Source organism: Solanum dulcamara, chromosome 9 (assembly GCF_947179165.1).
Source record: "Solanum dulcamara chromosome 9, daSolDulc1.2, whole genome shotgun sequence".
Taxonomy (NCBI): Eukaryota; Viridiplantae; Streptophyta; class Magnoliopsida; order Solanales; family Solanaceae; genus Solanum; species Solanum dulcamara.
In genome coordinates, this window is record NC_077245.1 from 7627230 (window position 1) to 7643227 (window position 15998).

At 33.4% G+C, this 15998-nt stretch overlaps 1 protein-coding gene across 1 annotated transcript; it reads right to left on the reverse strand.

Moving 5' to 3' along the window:
* Positions 1–1408: 1408 nt before the first annotated feature.
* Positions 1409–10231, reverse strand: LOC129902086 (ubiquitin carboxyl-terminal hydrolase 16). Its single transcript, XM_055977121.1, has 11 exons — positions 9494–10231; positions 5795–7238; positions 5626–5711; positions 4602–4687; positions 4330–4492; positions 4121–4241; positions 3875–4032; positions 3160–3244; positions 2837–3049; positions 2430–2491; positions 1409–2338 (listed from the first exon to the last, which is right to left on the reverse strand). The coding sequence occupies exons 1-11, from the start codon at positions 9901–9903 to the stop codon at positions 1633–1635; spliced, it is 3534 nt and encodes a 1177-aa protein (XP_055833096.1). The 5' UTR covers positions 9904–10231; the 3' UTR covers positions 1409–1632.
* Positions 10232–15998: the final 5767 nt, after the last annotated feature.

The following is a 15998-nucleotide window of genomic DNA, read 5'->3' on the forward strand; positions in this document are numbered from 1 at the left end:
TTATTTTGTTACCATCAGTGGGACAAATCTAGCAATTGGAAGATAGATTTTAATTGAATTTCTTGGTGAAAATTTATAATATCCATTATATATATAGACTTATAATCCACAGTGCCAAAAATGTCATTTATCTATTAATTTGGTATATATATCATCTAATATGGATGTGTTTTTTTTAGGGTGTATGATCTTTGCTATATATCTATACGTTTCAAATTTTCAACAATAATAATATATCCGATGTAATAACAAAAGTAGAGTCTAGAAGGTATTATGAATGCTAATCGCATTCCTACCTTGAGAGTAGATAAGTTGTTTCTAGTAGACCTTCGTCTCAAGGAAAAACATAACAAAACAATTTAAAAAAAGAACAACAAATCACAATATAAATATAAAAAATAGCATGACAAAATATTCTAAAAGTAAGGAACAACAGCTATAATAAAATAATAATATAGTCTAAGTACAAAAAATAAGAAATAGTGATATTGAAGAACAGGCAACTAGGAAAATAATGGTACGACTTTACTAATATAAAAGAATAAGTGAGCAATGCAACCATTTGACAAGTGAATTTAATTACAGTTACAGAATTTATTGAAGGCTGCAAATTCTAAGTTGGAAAAAATGTGGATTCTGACATTTAGCTAAGATTGGTCATTGGAGAAAAGTTATGTGGTGGCTTAAATAAATGGTCAAAGTAGAGCAGTATATATACGTACTGTGTGTAGGTGACAATATATTATTAATGCTCAGCCAAGTTGTTTGTTTGTTTTTTCCTCATCCTATCCCATTCCCTTTGGCCCATCATGTCAAAAATCATCTAGTACCTTCTTTGTAGGCCCCTTATGCAAAATCGTCTATGTGAGCTGAACCAAACCAAAGTGGTTCAAGTTGAACTGGACCTCCTCCCCATGTTTTCTTCCCTTTCCCTTGTTTGGTTATTGCTTAGAATTACGCATGTATCAGGAAACGATTAAGTATAGTCGTCTGCAAATTCTGGTTCACGGTTGAGATGAAATTATGTCGAAATTAGTTATATAGGATTTTGTTTCCCATTTGCATAGAATTATATATGATTTGACTCGCAATGTTTTGTTTATGTGAACTGTAAAATGACAGTACCAAAAATTGAACTCGGTGTGCTGATTTTTTTACTAAAAGGCTACCAAATATTGATACAACTCTCTTAGTTTCAATATGAATAATTCTCTTCCTATCCACCAATCAAACGACCTCTTAGCTCAGTATGTTAATTATTGTGCTAAGCACAAGTCGAAAACATTGAATAAAGGTGATAGTAGAGTAGATTTTTTAATTGAAGTCTGTATCTTTTCTGAGAATATATGTTTACATTTGATAAAATTGTTGAGGCCGAACGATGCAAATAATCCAAGAGGATATCCAATTACAGGAAATGGACAGATTATATAAAGGGGAAGAGAGTGACAAAATTATGGCCCCCTTGTTTTGATCACAGCCAAAAGCCAAAGTATATAATACATACAACCACTCCCTAAACCCCTGTGCCTGACTCCTCCTCCCACCCCACCCCCTCTCAATTCTTTTATTTCCCTTCCTCTAGAATACAAAAATACTTTATAATACCAATGTCCAAAAAGGCACCTTTCCTCATCGATCTCTACAAGTTACAGGAGATTTCGACTTGTCACAAGAGTTAACCCGACCTAATCTACTGGAGTCGGTCTTACTACTACTATGACTACTAACTACTTTTCTACAATGCTTACTTGGGTTGGGACAGAGAGGTGGTGTCCTTCCACTGGTTTCTGGAACCCCAGTATAACCGTTACGATCAGGTAACCCCGTCCAAAAACCGTGACCATTCCCACCTGTTTCTGGGTTGCCGCTGCAACTGGTATCTTCATGCGCAGAAGCATAACGGTCCAAATCAGCAAGGGGTGAATGCCTTGAGTACAAGGGGGAAGGAGAAGATGAGGATGAGGATGTGTCAGAATCAGATGAACTCCTCCAGAGGCTATTCCAACAGACCCCAGAGTCGCCAAATATATCAATATTTAAGTCATCTGTGCTCGTTGAATCCCTGTTAGTGCTGTCTGTACTGCAAGAACCAAGCTCAGAGAAGAAAGATGACTGTTCACTCGAAGAGTCCTCCTCAAATATTGACCTAATAGGCCTGACACTTGTATGACTAGGATAAGAACATTCGTTGCAAGTTTTACTAGTTGAATCACCATTAGAAGAGTCCCATGGACTTCTTGTATGGGATCTTGATTTACAAGTCAGTTGCTTTGATCTCCTTGGATCGGGAGGAATAGTCAATCTCCTCATTATCCTCGGGGCCCGTGGCGAGCACCTGAAAAAAAGAAAAAAGATAATGTCAGCTACAACCAAAAAGAAGATAGATAAATGCATACCCCAACAAGGAGATGTGTCTATAATTTTACCTTGAATAAAGAAGCATGTACGCTCCCTTCGACAAGACTCTTTCAAGTTCCACAGATTTTACCTACAAAGATGACCATATCAAAACCTCAAAAAGATCATGGAAGAATCATCATGTTGTGTGCAATAATGCATGAAGCAGAATCGAGGGGAAATGGAGAATCACAGTTCTCCAATATCATAGAACTCATTAACGCACATCAAAAGCACTTTTAGTAGTTAAAAGCAGAAAGGAACAACCACTTTGTCACAACGAACACCTAATTCTCACAAGCTTACCACTACCAAGCCCAGAAGTGAAGGAAAAAAACTATCCAAGCAATGGCAGAAATTCAGAAGATAAAATGAGATGTGGAAAACATAAGCTTTAAAATGTGAATTATAAGTGTAAGCTCTGTAGGGGACATACCGAACTATCATCAACTTTATACCACTTATTGTGAAAGTTTCTCACATAACACACATAGTGACCAGAAAATGCAGCATTCATTACGTCCAGGTGAACCACGACTCCATACAGCTGGTAAACTGGTGACTTATCACTTGTCCCACTCATATACGGTGCCAGGTTCAAGAACTCTGGGAATTTAATTGTCTTGTTTAGCTTCCCAAATTTACCTGACTGCAAAACTACAGAGAGTGAGCAATTGGCAACAAAATAAAATTATCAGGAAAAAATTCCTTCGATCAATATCAAAAAATGAAGGAGACAACACTTCATTCAAACAGTACCTGAAATCTCTTCAATGCAACAGTGAGGACATTAGGAGCCTCCACCACTTTCAACTTTTTCTTGGCCTTCTCATACGATTTACATCTGAAAGATACAGCAAAAGTTTAGTCCAAAACTGTGCTGCAAATCTAGTTTACTTCAGCATTTCAATGAAAATGGCATGCATGCACAAGAGCAAACAAATTACCAATGCACAGAAATTTCATACTGTTTGTGCCACTACTGGAGATTCTAGAAGTGAAGATGTACTATGCAATTAATCAGCAAATTGTCAAAGCTAAATCTGCAGACCTTACAATATTAGTATAATCACTTTCTCTAGATAGAGAGAGATGAGAAGGCTTTGGGTATAGCATCGTATTTTCCAAATGGGTAGAAGCAAAGAAACAATTCAATGAAATTTTAATCAACACAGTTAACTCCAAGGAATGACACTACCATTAGATACTGAATCAAAACATTAATGCATGCAAAGTATTTGACCCACTAATAAAAGAAAAGTGAGAGACAGCCCCCAAACGAAATATAAAGGAAAAGAAACAGAGGGTAACATATTCCAGTTGCTTCTCAAGACTTGCAGGTTAAATTTACAAACTCCTTTTTACAATTGGATTTTGGGTTCTTTTACTCCCTCTTTTTACAACTGTCGGACTTTTGTTCAGCAGCAAAAGGAAACACATCAAAATAATGAAGTATGGGACAATCGGATCTAACCTGCCACATCGGTACTTGTTTTCACCATCGAGAGTCTCAGTATGAGTAAATTGTTTTAAAGCTTCTTCCAAGGTGCCTATATCTCCGTCTATTTCAACAGTAAGATCCATCATTCTCTCTTGCCTCTCAGATTTGCCCCCGCACCTCATGCACTCAATCTTCCAGTTGGATTTTCAGAAATCAGTACAGAAGTTTCTCAAGAAATATTGAGCTTACATTTAACAACAATTAAAAGTCAGCAGTTACCTTTGAACGAAGATAGCCCCCAAATGTAAGCCCAATGAGACTCGTTTCTTCTTCAAAAGAACCAGGTGCAGTAACCCTAGCTTCCTTCAAGCAAATGGATTGCATTGTGTCGATAACATACCTATTGATTTAGGAAAACAGAAATAAATTAACTTAGACTTCAAAAGATACTTGCACATCTACAGGCTCCAAAGATACATAAAATATACCTAAGAAATTCATGAGCGTCTTCTTCTCTACCATTACCAAGATTGCTCCCAATGCTTTCGAGATGGGAGATTATACTACTAGGAGATAGGGGAGAGTTCCCATCTTTCGCTTTTAGAATTAAACTTTCAAATTCGCACGTGAAGCACCATCCTTTCTTTTCACCTGATAGCAGCATACAAAAAGAGGGAAAACTGGTGAGTTTAATTTGATCTGGGGTCTGAGAATGATGATTTTTTTAAAAAATTAATCTAACAAACAGAAGTGGGCATACATGTCTTAGAGTGGAGTCCTTGAAGAAAATATGATGTAAGCGGTGGTGTAAATGCCAGGCACTGAAGGACAGCATTAGCGTAGCAGCTGCAGCACATTGCAGAAAAAAATCAGGCATGAAGAAATACACATATATTTGAGATGTTGATGAATATCTAATCACCTAGCAAGTTCCAGAATTGCTTACACCAGGGAATAGCCAAATAAACAGCAATAGATTTAGAATTTCCATCTTCAAGTTGACATTAACAGGGCAGCAAAATATAGGAAAATAGGACAGAAAGAAATCTGAATATTCGGCCATTAAATCTTTGACTAGAACCTCTAAAGTAGTCAATCAATATCTTATTCCCTTGTCTTTTTTTTTTTGAGAATGCTGATTCCCTTATCTTTTCACAATGTTATTTTCATTGAAGCCAATCAATCTTCGCGTTTAAGGAGGACATAAAACATCATAAATTTCGGGTATATTTTGGCCCACGACATCCTCTTTTTTAGAACACCAAATCGGGTTATTAGTTGAAAGCCCCAAAGCGAACTGCACTAAGAAGAGATTTACAACAAAGGACTCTTCAACACAGGAATTTGTTTGTTGGTTCCAACATAAATTCACCATTCATTTAATGCAATCACAAAAAAATTCTTCTTGATCCCTAACGGTGTCCACATTACTTGTCCAAAAAAATAATAAATTTATGCAATAATGATATCAAAAGCAAAGGCTATTGAACATCACACTGTCAATCGTCATGAAAGTGTTGCTCATATATCTTGAACCTCACAGTAATCACCAAATTTCTTGGTAGACTGAACAACCAATGGCTTTTACTCTTAAAAAGGGAATGCATGTTCGGAGACTTACAATAAAATGATAGAACTACTTGAAATCAGAATGTAATGAAACAAAATCCACATCCCTTAATTCAAAACACGTGGATAAGAAAGTTATACAAGGCACAATTAGTCCAAAACAACTAGGCTTTCTAGATTACACAGTTAAACTAGCTAAATCTCATGCCACATACCTGTTACCACAATTTACAAGGCCAAATGGCCGCAATTCGTTCTTCCAGTTATGAAGCTTCACAAAACTTTCATATGGAAAAAGACCCTGAAAAGAAATATATCTGATGAATACAGTGTTCTATAATCTTATGTGCATTACAGGTGAAAATCACAGATAAGTATGCATACCTTGTTACCATATCTTCCGTTGACATCACACTCATCCCCTGGAGAATTGAGCCGTGTCAGCTTTGAACCCCTGAGCTGGTCAACAACTTTCAAAACAGATGACTTCAAGCCATTCCTTGCATTTGGTAAAGGAGCACTAGACTCTGCAGAATAGGCACTAGCCACTTGAGTGCTATCGATCTTTGCTGACTTCACATTTTGGATATCATGCCTCCCACTGTTAGAAGAGATATTATCAGAAATTTTGACAGGATAAGATTCTTTTTGTCTATCTTTTGGTATTTGTAGAACACTGGTTGAGCCTTCAACGCCACGATATGAATTGTTGGGGCTTGAGGATGGCAAGCTACTAACTTTCAACCCATCATGCTTCTTTAAATTAGCAGAAGCACTAGATGAGGAGTATCTACCTTCCTCAGAGGTCAATGTGCATTTATCACGGGAGTCATGCACATCAAGCTTATACGAAGTTACAGACCTCGAAGCTGATGACCTGCTACTTTCTCTCTGATCTTTAACTTCAAATCTTGATTCAGCTCGATTGACCGGTTTCAGCACTTCCACTATAATTGGAGTTGGATTTTCCAGATTCTTTTTTGAGTTGGATCCTCGTTCGCCTACCCCAGATATAAGTGGTCTAGCAATTTCAGGAGGCCGACGTGAAGTTGATTGAGACTCTGAAATCTTGATGTCACAAGCATTTCTGAAAGGAGGATCTGCAATACTATCAACTGAACCAATCCTAGATCTAGTATAAGGAACTGGTCCTTCCCAAAAACCAGATGAGGGTGTAGACGGCTCTGTCAATGAAGATTCACTGGAGCCATCAATACTTGAACTTGTTGATGAAGTCCAATATTTAGACCGAGCATCCCCACGAATGCTAGGGTTGGTGTGATTATATTTTCCAGACGTGGAATCATTATCTGCAGTTTGTACCAGTTGGGGTTGCTCTGTGTAGGATGGCTTAAATCTGTCTACCTTGGAATGATTAGTCTGAATAATAAATGTATCAATATCATCAGCCCTATGACTGTCAGAAGCATCAGAGTCGTTTGAATCAGATGCAGAATGATCAACAGAAGATCCACTTGAAGTAGTGAGGTCCAAATGTTCACATGAAGATGAGTGAAACACGAAACTGGAGTTCAAATTGGGACTTTTTGTTTCTGCCAGACTCTGTCCAACTGTGTCATGCTTTTCATCAGATGTTGCCAAGTGTTTGGATCTCAAAAGTGCAGTTTCTTCTGGGGAATCATCACCTGATTCTGAAGAACATCTCCCTTCAACCTCGGTGCTCTTCAGATGACTTCCATTTGGTTCCTGCTTATATGTCTTCAGATGAGATTTCGCCTCAACATCATTGAGGTGATCCAAGTTGCTAACTGGAAGGCATTCATCCTTGTGACCTTGTCTCCAATGAAGGATTTGACATTTGCCAGAGCTGAAAAGAGTACAAATATAGGAATATTATACATTAGATATGAGTGTTTTAGAGCTTCAAGAAAATTAAAGTTGATAGCAATCAAAAAAGAGACAAGAACCTAATATACAAGCAGTATCTTGAGCGTATAGTACAAATAATGCAAGAAATGTCGGCATAAACTCTTTCGACAAATTTATTTCTCGAAACAATTAAAGTAAGAGCAAAGCTGTAACTACCGTCATTAGCATCAACATAATTGCTCGTCCAAAAATTGTCTTCTCAACTGTAAAACAATATCTTCCTCCACAATCCCACCCAAAAAGAAAGCAACTAAACAGACCAAAGAAGAAAAAATAATACATGATTGTCCCATGTGAAGCTTTCTCCAATGTTAAAGAAGCACAGCAATAATCTGAACAATGAAAGGAAACAGAAAGCGTAGAACACAAAGATGGAGTTAAAATGTTTGAGAAAGAACTGGAAAATCTTGTTAATCTCAGGTGCTTAGGACTACCGATAGAAATATATAGGACTACCGATAGAAATATGGATATGGTTTCCAGGATACTAAGAGAAGACTTAGGTTACAACAGAAAGGAAATCTCGAGACCAAAATAATCATTCATGGAAAAGCAAAAGGTCTATGCACCAATGAACACATGGTTAAGAGGTGACCTCCACATCTCATACCTCCTCCTTCCGAATTAGTAGGAATACTTCCACCTCACCTTCATCAAAATTTAGCTGCAACGTTCCAAATGTTTGAAGCGCATCTAAATTAACGATAAAACATTATTTACCTCCCTACATATGTAATATCAGAAGTCCACACCCATTAAATGGCTCAAATTTTGAATGATGTTTGTCCTCGCTATTCTCATCCTGGAACTGTATTCTTGTTGCATTTAATAATCATGTTAAAGGCATTAAAATAACATAAATCCATCTTAAATGAGATATATATTTCAACTTATAAGTTAGACCTAAACATGAATTAGGTGCTTTAGATTTCTACTCTTATTACTAACTTATTTTGAACAGGGGAGCATTATTAACTTACAGTAAGCACTATTATTGGAAGAGTTGGATCAATACATTGAAAAGGGGCACTGAACTAACAGCTAACCACTACAATATCAAAGAGCCTTAACAAATAACCTCTTGTAACTCCATTTCCCTACATGGCATAAAATAGGACCAAATCCATTGTACACATGGAAAAGATTAGAGAAAAACCCATTGAAGGGTAGCAAAAGCTGATCAAACTAGTAAAAAGTCTTGAAACCATTTGTCAGCCCTTTTATGTTTAAAAGTCAGCTTATTCAATTCAACATTCTTGTAAATTGACCTGTCAATGGGAGCATTACTCCAAATTGCAATGAGCCTAGCTTGAGCTTTGCTCCACAGACACATATTAATTCGCCTACACAAATAAATTTCATGATGTAACATGAAGAAATCACTAATGATATCTTCAATCATAAGCTGGTTCTTGTGGCAATTCATCTAATAATTAGGAGTTGGATAAGGAAACAAAATATCTGAAAGAAAAATAATTTCAATTCTAGATCAGCAATGATTCTTCCACTCATCACAAAAAAAAATATTCTTGGTAACCATAAATTCCGCCGTACTAGTTAACCATTAACGTATAAAGATAAATCAGAATGAACAGCAACATGTCACTCTCTTGGTATTGTCTAAGTAAGAGATTCCGTAGCAGTCGGTCAAGAGAGAAGAGCTTTCATTGATGACACAAACTGGTCACCAGTAATCATATACCATAAGCAGCTCATTTGTTCCCATTTGATTCTAGCGTGTGACAGAAGAAAGTCTTCATTAGAAGAACAGCAGTCCCATTATAAAACTGAAACTATGTCATCAACAGTAAAAAGTGTCCTTTTTCATCAGATGCCTCTTTTCTTCTTGATACAACCAGAACTAAAAAGGATGAAGCAATTGAAAACCCCTTCAACAAGGTTACAACTTTTAGTAAATGGTTAATCTAATACCAACAAGTTTGACAATGATCTAGTTTCAACTAAACAACAACAAAAAAAAAAGGCTAAGCTTCGACCCTAAGCTACCTGGGTAGGCTATATGAATACTCACTATCCGTGTTGCTAATCTAATATTTACTAATTTAAGTTCTTTTAAAATAAAAGTGTACCAACATGAGTATGCCTTAATCTCAAGTAGTTTCATCATATACTCCAGCAAATAAGGAACAGATATAACCTTCTAGGAGAGATTGAGTTTATGAATCATCATACCAGTAGCGAACTGCTTTACATTGGGAGCACCGAGTAGAGGTTGGAGAAGAGCACACCGCACATTGGTACTGCAATAGCCGTGAACCAGAATATGATGTTGAATTTGTTGTTGATAACGATGATGCCGGTACTGATGGAGATGATGACGCCGGTGATTCAACAAACACGTCATCCTCCTTCAGAGAATCATACCTATATCCATAAACGTACCCATATTCCTCAGTGGCTTGTAGCTCAACCCTAGCTGCCTCCTCCGAAGCTAAAACCAACAGCCTCTTGATCTCCTCCCTCCTTGCCACCGCACGCCTCCATTTCCTTCGAACAACAAAACCTAACACCGGTCCGAAAACCGCGACAAACGCCGCCACCACTAAGCTCGAGATAAACCCTAGATCCCCTCCCACGAGCATTTACACAAACCCACAAACAACAACAACAGCAGCAGATCACATCCAAACCCTAATTCTTCCAAATTCATAGAGTTCTATACCACCCCTCCACCGATCACGATGCTGAAAATTTTCCAACACACAAAGATCAAACTTTGCATGCACACAGAATTCGATCAACCAAAAATTACAAATAATTAACAAAAACAGGATGAAATTGTGGAGAAATCGAGAGAGGAAAGTCCAATAAAGTCACTGGAAGAGAGAAGATCCTGACCCCGAAGAGAATTATTTTTTCCAGATCGAGAATTTAGGGGATTTTTTAAACGTTTGAAGAAAGAGAAATGTTGAGGGGAAAATTGAAAAAAGGAAATTAATAATAGGCGTACAGTGTGAAAATAGGAATAATTATAGGGGTTAAAGTATAAAATTTTAATTCTGTGAGGAGTAAGAAATCGATACTTGAGGAAAAGAATTTTGTCCCCTTTGTCCTCAGGGCATCGAGAGGCGTGAACCCTTGGCTCATCTAAATATTCCGACCGGATTTTTAACCGGTCCGAATGTTCAACTGTTGGACCCGGTTTGTCTTCTAATGTTAGTCCAAATATTTTATTTCTATTTATAGCACTTTCCTCATTAATGGTTTACCATAAACTTTTCGATGAATTAGTAAACAAATATTTCATAATAAATTATCTATTAAAACGATTATTTTGACCATGTTTAAGATCTTAAATTCTTAATGTGATTGCATTATTCATTAATGTTTGTTTATATCTGCCTTAAGTTTGACATATTTTTTTGATGATATAGAATTTATAATTATTTTTTTGTTATGTAAACATCATTAAATTCCGTATAATTAAGTAAATTAATTTTTACTATCGAAAGTTAATATGGCATGCCAAAACAACTAAAATGCCAATTTGGTATGCCATGTCAGCTCCACATCACCCACTATTGATCTAGTGATGACGTGGCATCTAAATTTGACATTTTGATTAATTTGACATGCCACATCATTTTTTAATATCAAGAAAATTATTTTTTTGGCAAATCTAACAACAATAACATATTCAGTGAAATTTCACAAAGTGTGGTCTGGAAGGATAGAGTATACGCATACGTAGAGAGAATGTTTTCGAATGATTTTCGGCTCAAGTATATCAAATACAGGTAAAAAAGAAGAAAATAATGAAAATTGCATAGCATTTAAAAAGAAAATGAGTGTAAAGACTACAAAAAAGAAACAACAACAACAACTCTAATTTTTTTCAGATGAATATTCACTTGAATGACCATTTCAAAAATTTACTATTGATGCAAAAAAAATTATATGAATTTTCTAAGAATGTAGACATTATAAGACATGTCATATGAAAGTATTATATAATCTAGTAAATTGATCGAAACAAATCAAATTAATTGGACCATTAAATTATGATATTGAATGATTAAAAAGGAGAGATATGCTTAAATACATCAAAAGTTTTGTTGAGCTCAACAAAATTGAAGATAAATCTTAACCCATTGATGTTTGTTTCATTCTCTTTCCTTTAATATTCTGTTAAGACTTTCTTCCTACAAACATTGGACTATAAATAAAGACTTTTGACTAATATGAATTGTGGTGAAGCAGTGTAATTGATTTACCTTTAATTAGAGGTTTTGAATTCGAGTTCTGGATATGAAAAAAATCATGTTGGGAGCGTCACACCCGAATGAATCCTGCAGTGCACGATCCTGATTTAGTCGGAACTTCACGAGCTTCAGTCACCGAATAAAAAATAAAAAAATAAAATATATAAAGACTTTGAAAGTTGAATATTAATTATGACGACAAAGTTGTACGTGTGCCACCGACAATTGAATGTGATGGCTTATTCACCAATTTGTAAACACTATTTACTATAAATGGAAATTTAATATTAATATTCTTTAACATTCCTTTTCATAAACAAAAATCAAATTCCATAAAATTATCACCTATTCTTCCAATTTCACGTTCACATCTAAATTTAAAATAAAGAAGGACCTCGAAATTGCCATTTTCCTTTCTGCGGCCTCTTAAAGTTATAATAATAAATGAAGGACAACTTAAGAGGTTGCATATGACTTGTAATAATAAATAATGGATTAAGGATATTTAAAATATAAAAAGATAACACATAAAATATTAAGAAAAAGTTAATAGTTATTATATATATGAAAAAAATAATCTTATATATAATGTAATTTTTCGATAAAAAGATATAAATAAATTCATCTACGATATCCTAGCTTCATCTCTGCAATGATGAAAAATAAGTGTGCTTATTTGTCATTGTCAATAATAGAATCAGACATGTTATAGAATCTACGAGTTCAACGAAATTTAGTTGCACTGATCTAAATCTTATATTTTGTTTTTTAAAAATGTTGGATGCTTCTTTTAATTTCTTAGTCTGTCTTTTTGATTTGATAATGCAAAGAATAAATAATTCTTGTAGATTCATTATTTTTTTGACTTATGTGAAAGACAAAAGTCTTACATTAATTACAAAAGGATTTTTTTTTCTCTCCTTTATTAGATTGTCTTTTAACTCTTTATTCTGCTGTTAAATTAATAAATTAGAATAATTTTAAGCAACCCTTTGGACAATTGTTTTGTGCACTCTCCAAACTGACAGTCGCGAATGCATATGTTTGGAAGTGATTTTGTGGAACATTAGGGAGCGATCGATCACAACAATTTGCCTTTCAATCGTATTAAAATATTTTTTTAATAAAAAAATTATATAAATAATTTATCAAGAACTTAATAAGCAAAGGAAAAATTGTGGTCTAAATAAACGTAAAATTCACAATCCACTTCTCACCAATAATCCATCCGACTATAATAATAATATTAAAATTTATAAGTCAGTTATTTTTCACTTGACAATAATATAATTATAAGTGTGATTTTAAAACATTTCATATGGTCTTTTAAATGTATAATAAGTTCAATTTTAAATAGAATTAAAATTAAAATTCTGCTTAAATTTAAATGTTTTAGAATCGTACATTTCAAATTTCACCATGTTTACAAGATAAATAAAAGAAGATATTGGAAAAATGGTTAAGAGGGGAAAAAAATATAAAAATATTTGAGAAAAGAACAAAAGAAAAACGGTTGAGTTCGTCTAAAAATAGCATAAACCAAATGACAAGAAATAGGTTTATCCTTTTCTAATTTTGTAGGATGATAGCCATGACTTTTATTTATTGGTCTAATCATCGTTTTCTATGGTCTTGACTTATGTGTCATTCAATACACATAATTTCTCCCCTACTTTATCAATCAAAATACACTGTTAATTTGTGACTTTCCAAAGTAGAATTGATTCATAAAGTAAACCATAGCCTATCAAAATGGAATATAAAATCATCTTTCTATTGGTTCATTTTAAATTATTTTATGAGTTGAGTAGTCTTTTCTTTTGTTTTTTTAATGTTCGTTATCAGTTTTAATCTACCTTAAAGATAAGCCAATATTTGCATGTATTTTATTATTTTCAAATTTTATTTATAAAATTATACTGAGTATATTATTATTGTATGCTTGTTATTCGATAGTATTAATTTTTAGACCATGATTAATTTGGATTAACGTAACAAGACTTGTTAAATGAGAAATTCATTTTTATTAATTATAAATATGTTTGATCAATTCTTGAATAAAATAAATTGGATTGAAATCATTTCACTCTTTTTTTAATTGTACATTATAAACCGATACAACAAAACTATTGACAAAAATCCTTTTATTTAAATCATTTTAATAATAAATTAGTATTGAAATGGACTAAGCAATCTAAAGTGAATCTTCATCTAAAGTGAAGGAAAGGGAATTTTAAGAAAAGAAAAAAAAATCACTTTTTATCATTACTTTTTCTCCATTTTCAGGGCGAATACAAAATTTTGCGTAAGAGTGAAAGAATTCTATTATATCATATTGCAAATTTTAATGATATGTATTGAATAGTCTAATTAATTAAACCTATTTAGCGTCTACTATAACACCTTTATTAAATGGTTTATGTATGTTTTTCATTAAAACATCAAAACATGAAACTGAAACATTTAGATATTAGAATATTAAGGAAAAAAGATATTATTTTCACCACAAGAGTCAAGATATAACTAGCTTTTCAAAACATTGAAGTGGTATATTTATCCTACTAAAGGGGAAAAAGTGAGCAGAGGGTCAATTTCATGAACTTTTCAATAATGTTATTGGCCAAAATAATAACTACCTCTTCAAAATTCAGACCATATATATAATAAAATAGCTCTTCAAAATGTTGAAGTGGCATATATACTTATATAAATATATTACTTTTTTTTTATAAAAAAAAATATATATATAGTGGAGTCAATATCAAGAATAATTTTCGATAATATGTTAAAAGTTCAATTTTTACTACTACGCAATCAATTTAGGAAAAGTATCTATGTACAACACACGCATGTACATTAAAAATTGTAAAATATAAAATATTTATTTTAGCGTTTCTGCTACGTGGTTAATAAGTGGTATATTTATTAGATTTTTCTCTCATGTGATTGTTACATTTGCAACTGGAAATTAATAAAATGGAAGAAAATAATTTTCTTTTCCATATTTGGTTAGTCAAGATATTAGGCAGAATCTATTAGTTAAGTAATTACAATAATATTGTTTGGAGGCATATAATTATGTATCCTTAAAAAGTAAATAGCAAATATCATTAATTAATTATAAATCTTAATACTTTTAATACAACTATTACTAATTAACGATCATAAGGCGGCATGTTTCCCTCCAAAAATAAGTAAATAACGAACATTAAAACAAAGTGTGACGTAGTGATCAATTAAGTGATTGAAAATCGTGAAGATTCAGGTTTAATTTTCAATAAAAACAAAATGGTAGGCGATTTATCTTCATTTGTTTAAGTTTTGGTGGACAAAATTATCTCATACATATACTGTTGTGAAAGATAACAAATATCTCGTAGAATTAGTCGAGGTAGACGTACTGAATTAAGCAAAGGTAACCCCCTCCCCCTGCAAAATAAAATAAAATGAAACATAACAAAAATAAGAAGTTGGCTTGAACAAGGAAGATACCTAACACATTGATGAGAAAAAGAAATATATAGAAAGGCAAAAACATGCTTTGCTTCTATAGGTCTTTGCATTGAATATGTGCACAAAGACTTTTAATAAAGTTTGTCTATTCTTCTTCTATTTTTAAGGGCAAACACTTGAAAGGACGCATGCACCAAGGGAAATTCCAAATCTGACGTGTTGTTATTTTTTCATTATTTTTCGTTCGATGATCGATATTTATATTAGATTTTCATTTAAATTTAAATTTGCATTTGGAGTACAACTCAAGGCTTCCTAACGAAGACGATGTCATGTATAACCAAAGTTTTGAATCAGTAACATTTGGTTGAGTTGTTAACCACTATTACCAAAATACTAAGATCGAAAACTTTGGAAACTTTCTTAACAAATAATAAGGTTTAAAGAGTATTTTCAAAATCAGAAAACTCAAAACGTAAACAAAAAAAATAAATCTAAAAGTATTTTTCTCAAGAAAGAAAATCGAGTCCACTGAATGCGCAGTATTTCCTTAAGGAAATTATTCCCCTCAAACACTACATCAGGTTAATGAAATATATTCTCCTAGGATAGAACGATCTTACTCACTGGTGTATCGGTAACTAAAATCACAGTGTCAACGAACCACTCAACGAAAGTAAAGTATACTAGAATTTGTTTGTGTAGAAAAAGAAGAAGCTTAGAAATTCATTGTTTAAAAATGAGCAACAAAGAATATTATGAACATGTATTTATTATGCCTTATCGAAAATTCTTCATTTTTTGTCGACGACTTTTAAAACGTTGAGGATAAAGAAGTACAGACAACTCCACCATTATGATGACGTGAAATTATTTCATTTCTATCATTTTTTAAAAAAGTTGCAGCTTGATAATAAATAATGCTGACCCAAACCAAAACTTTAACATAAACGTCACGTTTGTGCCGACTGATGTGACAATTGTTTAGATAATTTATTTTTCTAAGTATAATAATTCAACAT

Excerpts from the sequence above, each read along its gene's own strand:
- LOC129902086 (XM_055977121.1), bottom strand. The coding sequence starts at position 9,903 with ATGCTCGTGGGAGGGGATCTAGGGTTTATCTCGAGCTTAGTGGTGGCG. Across the intron at positions 7,239-9,493 it reads TGTAAAGCAGTTCGCTACTG|CTCTGGCAAATGTCAAATCC; the intron begins GTATGATGATTC and ends TACTCTTTTCAG. Across the intron at positions 2,339-2,429 it reads TACATGCTTCTTTATTCAAG|GTGCTCGCCACGGGCCCCGA; the intron begins GTAAAATTATAG and ends TCTTTTTTTCAG.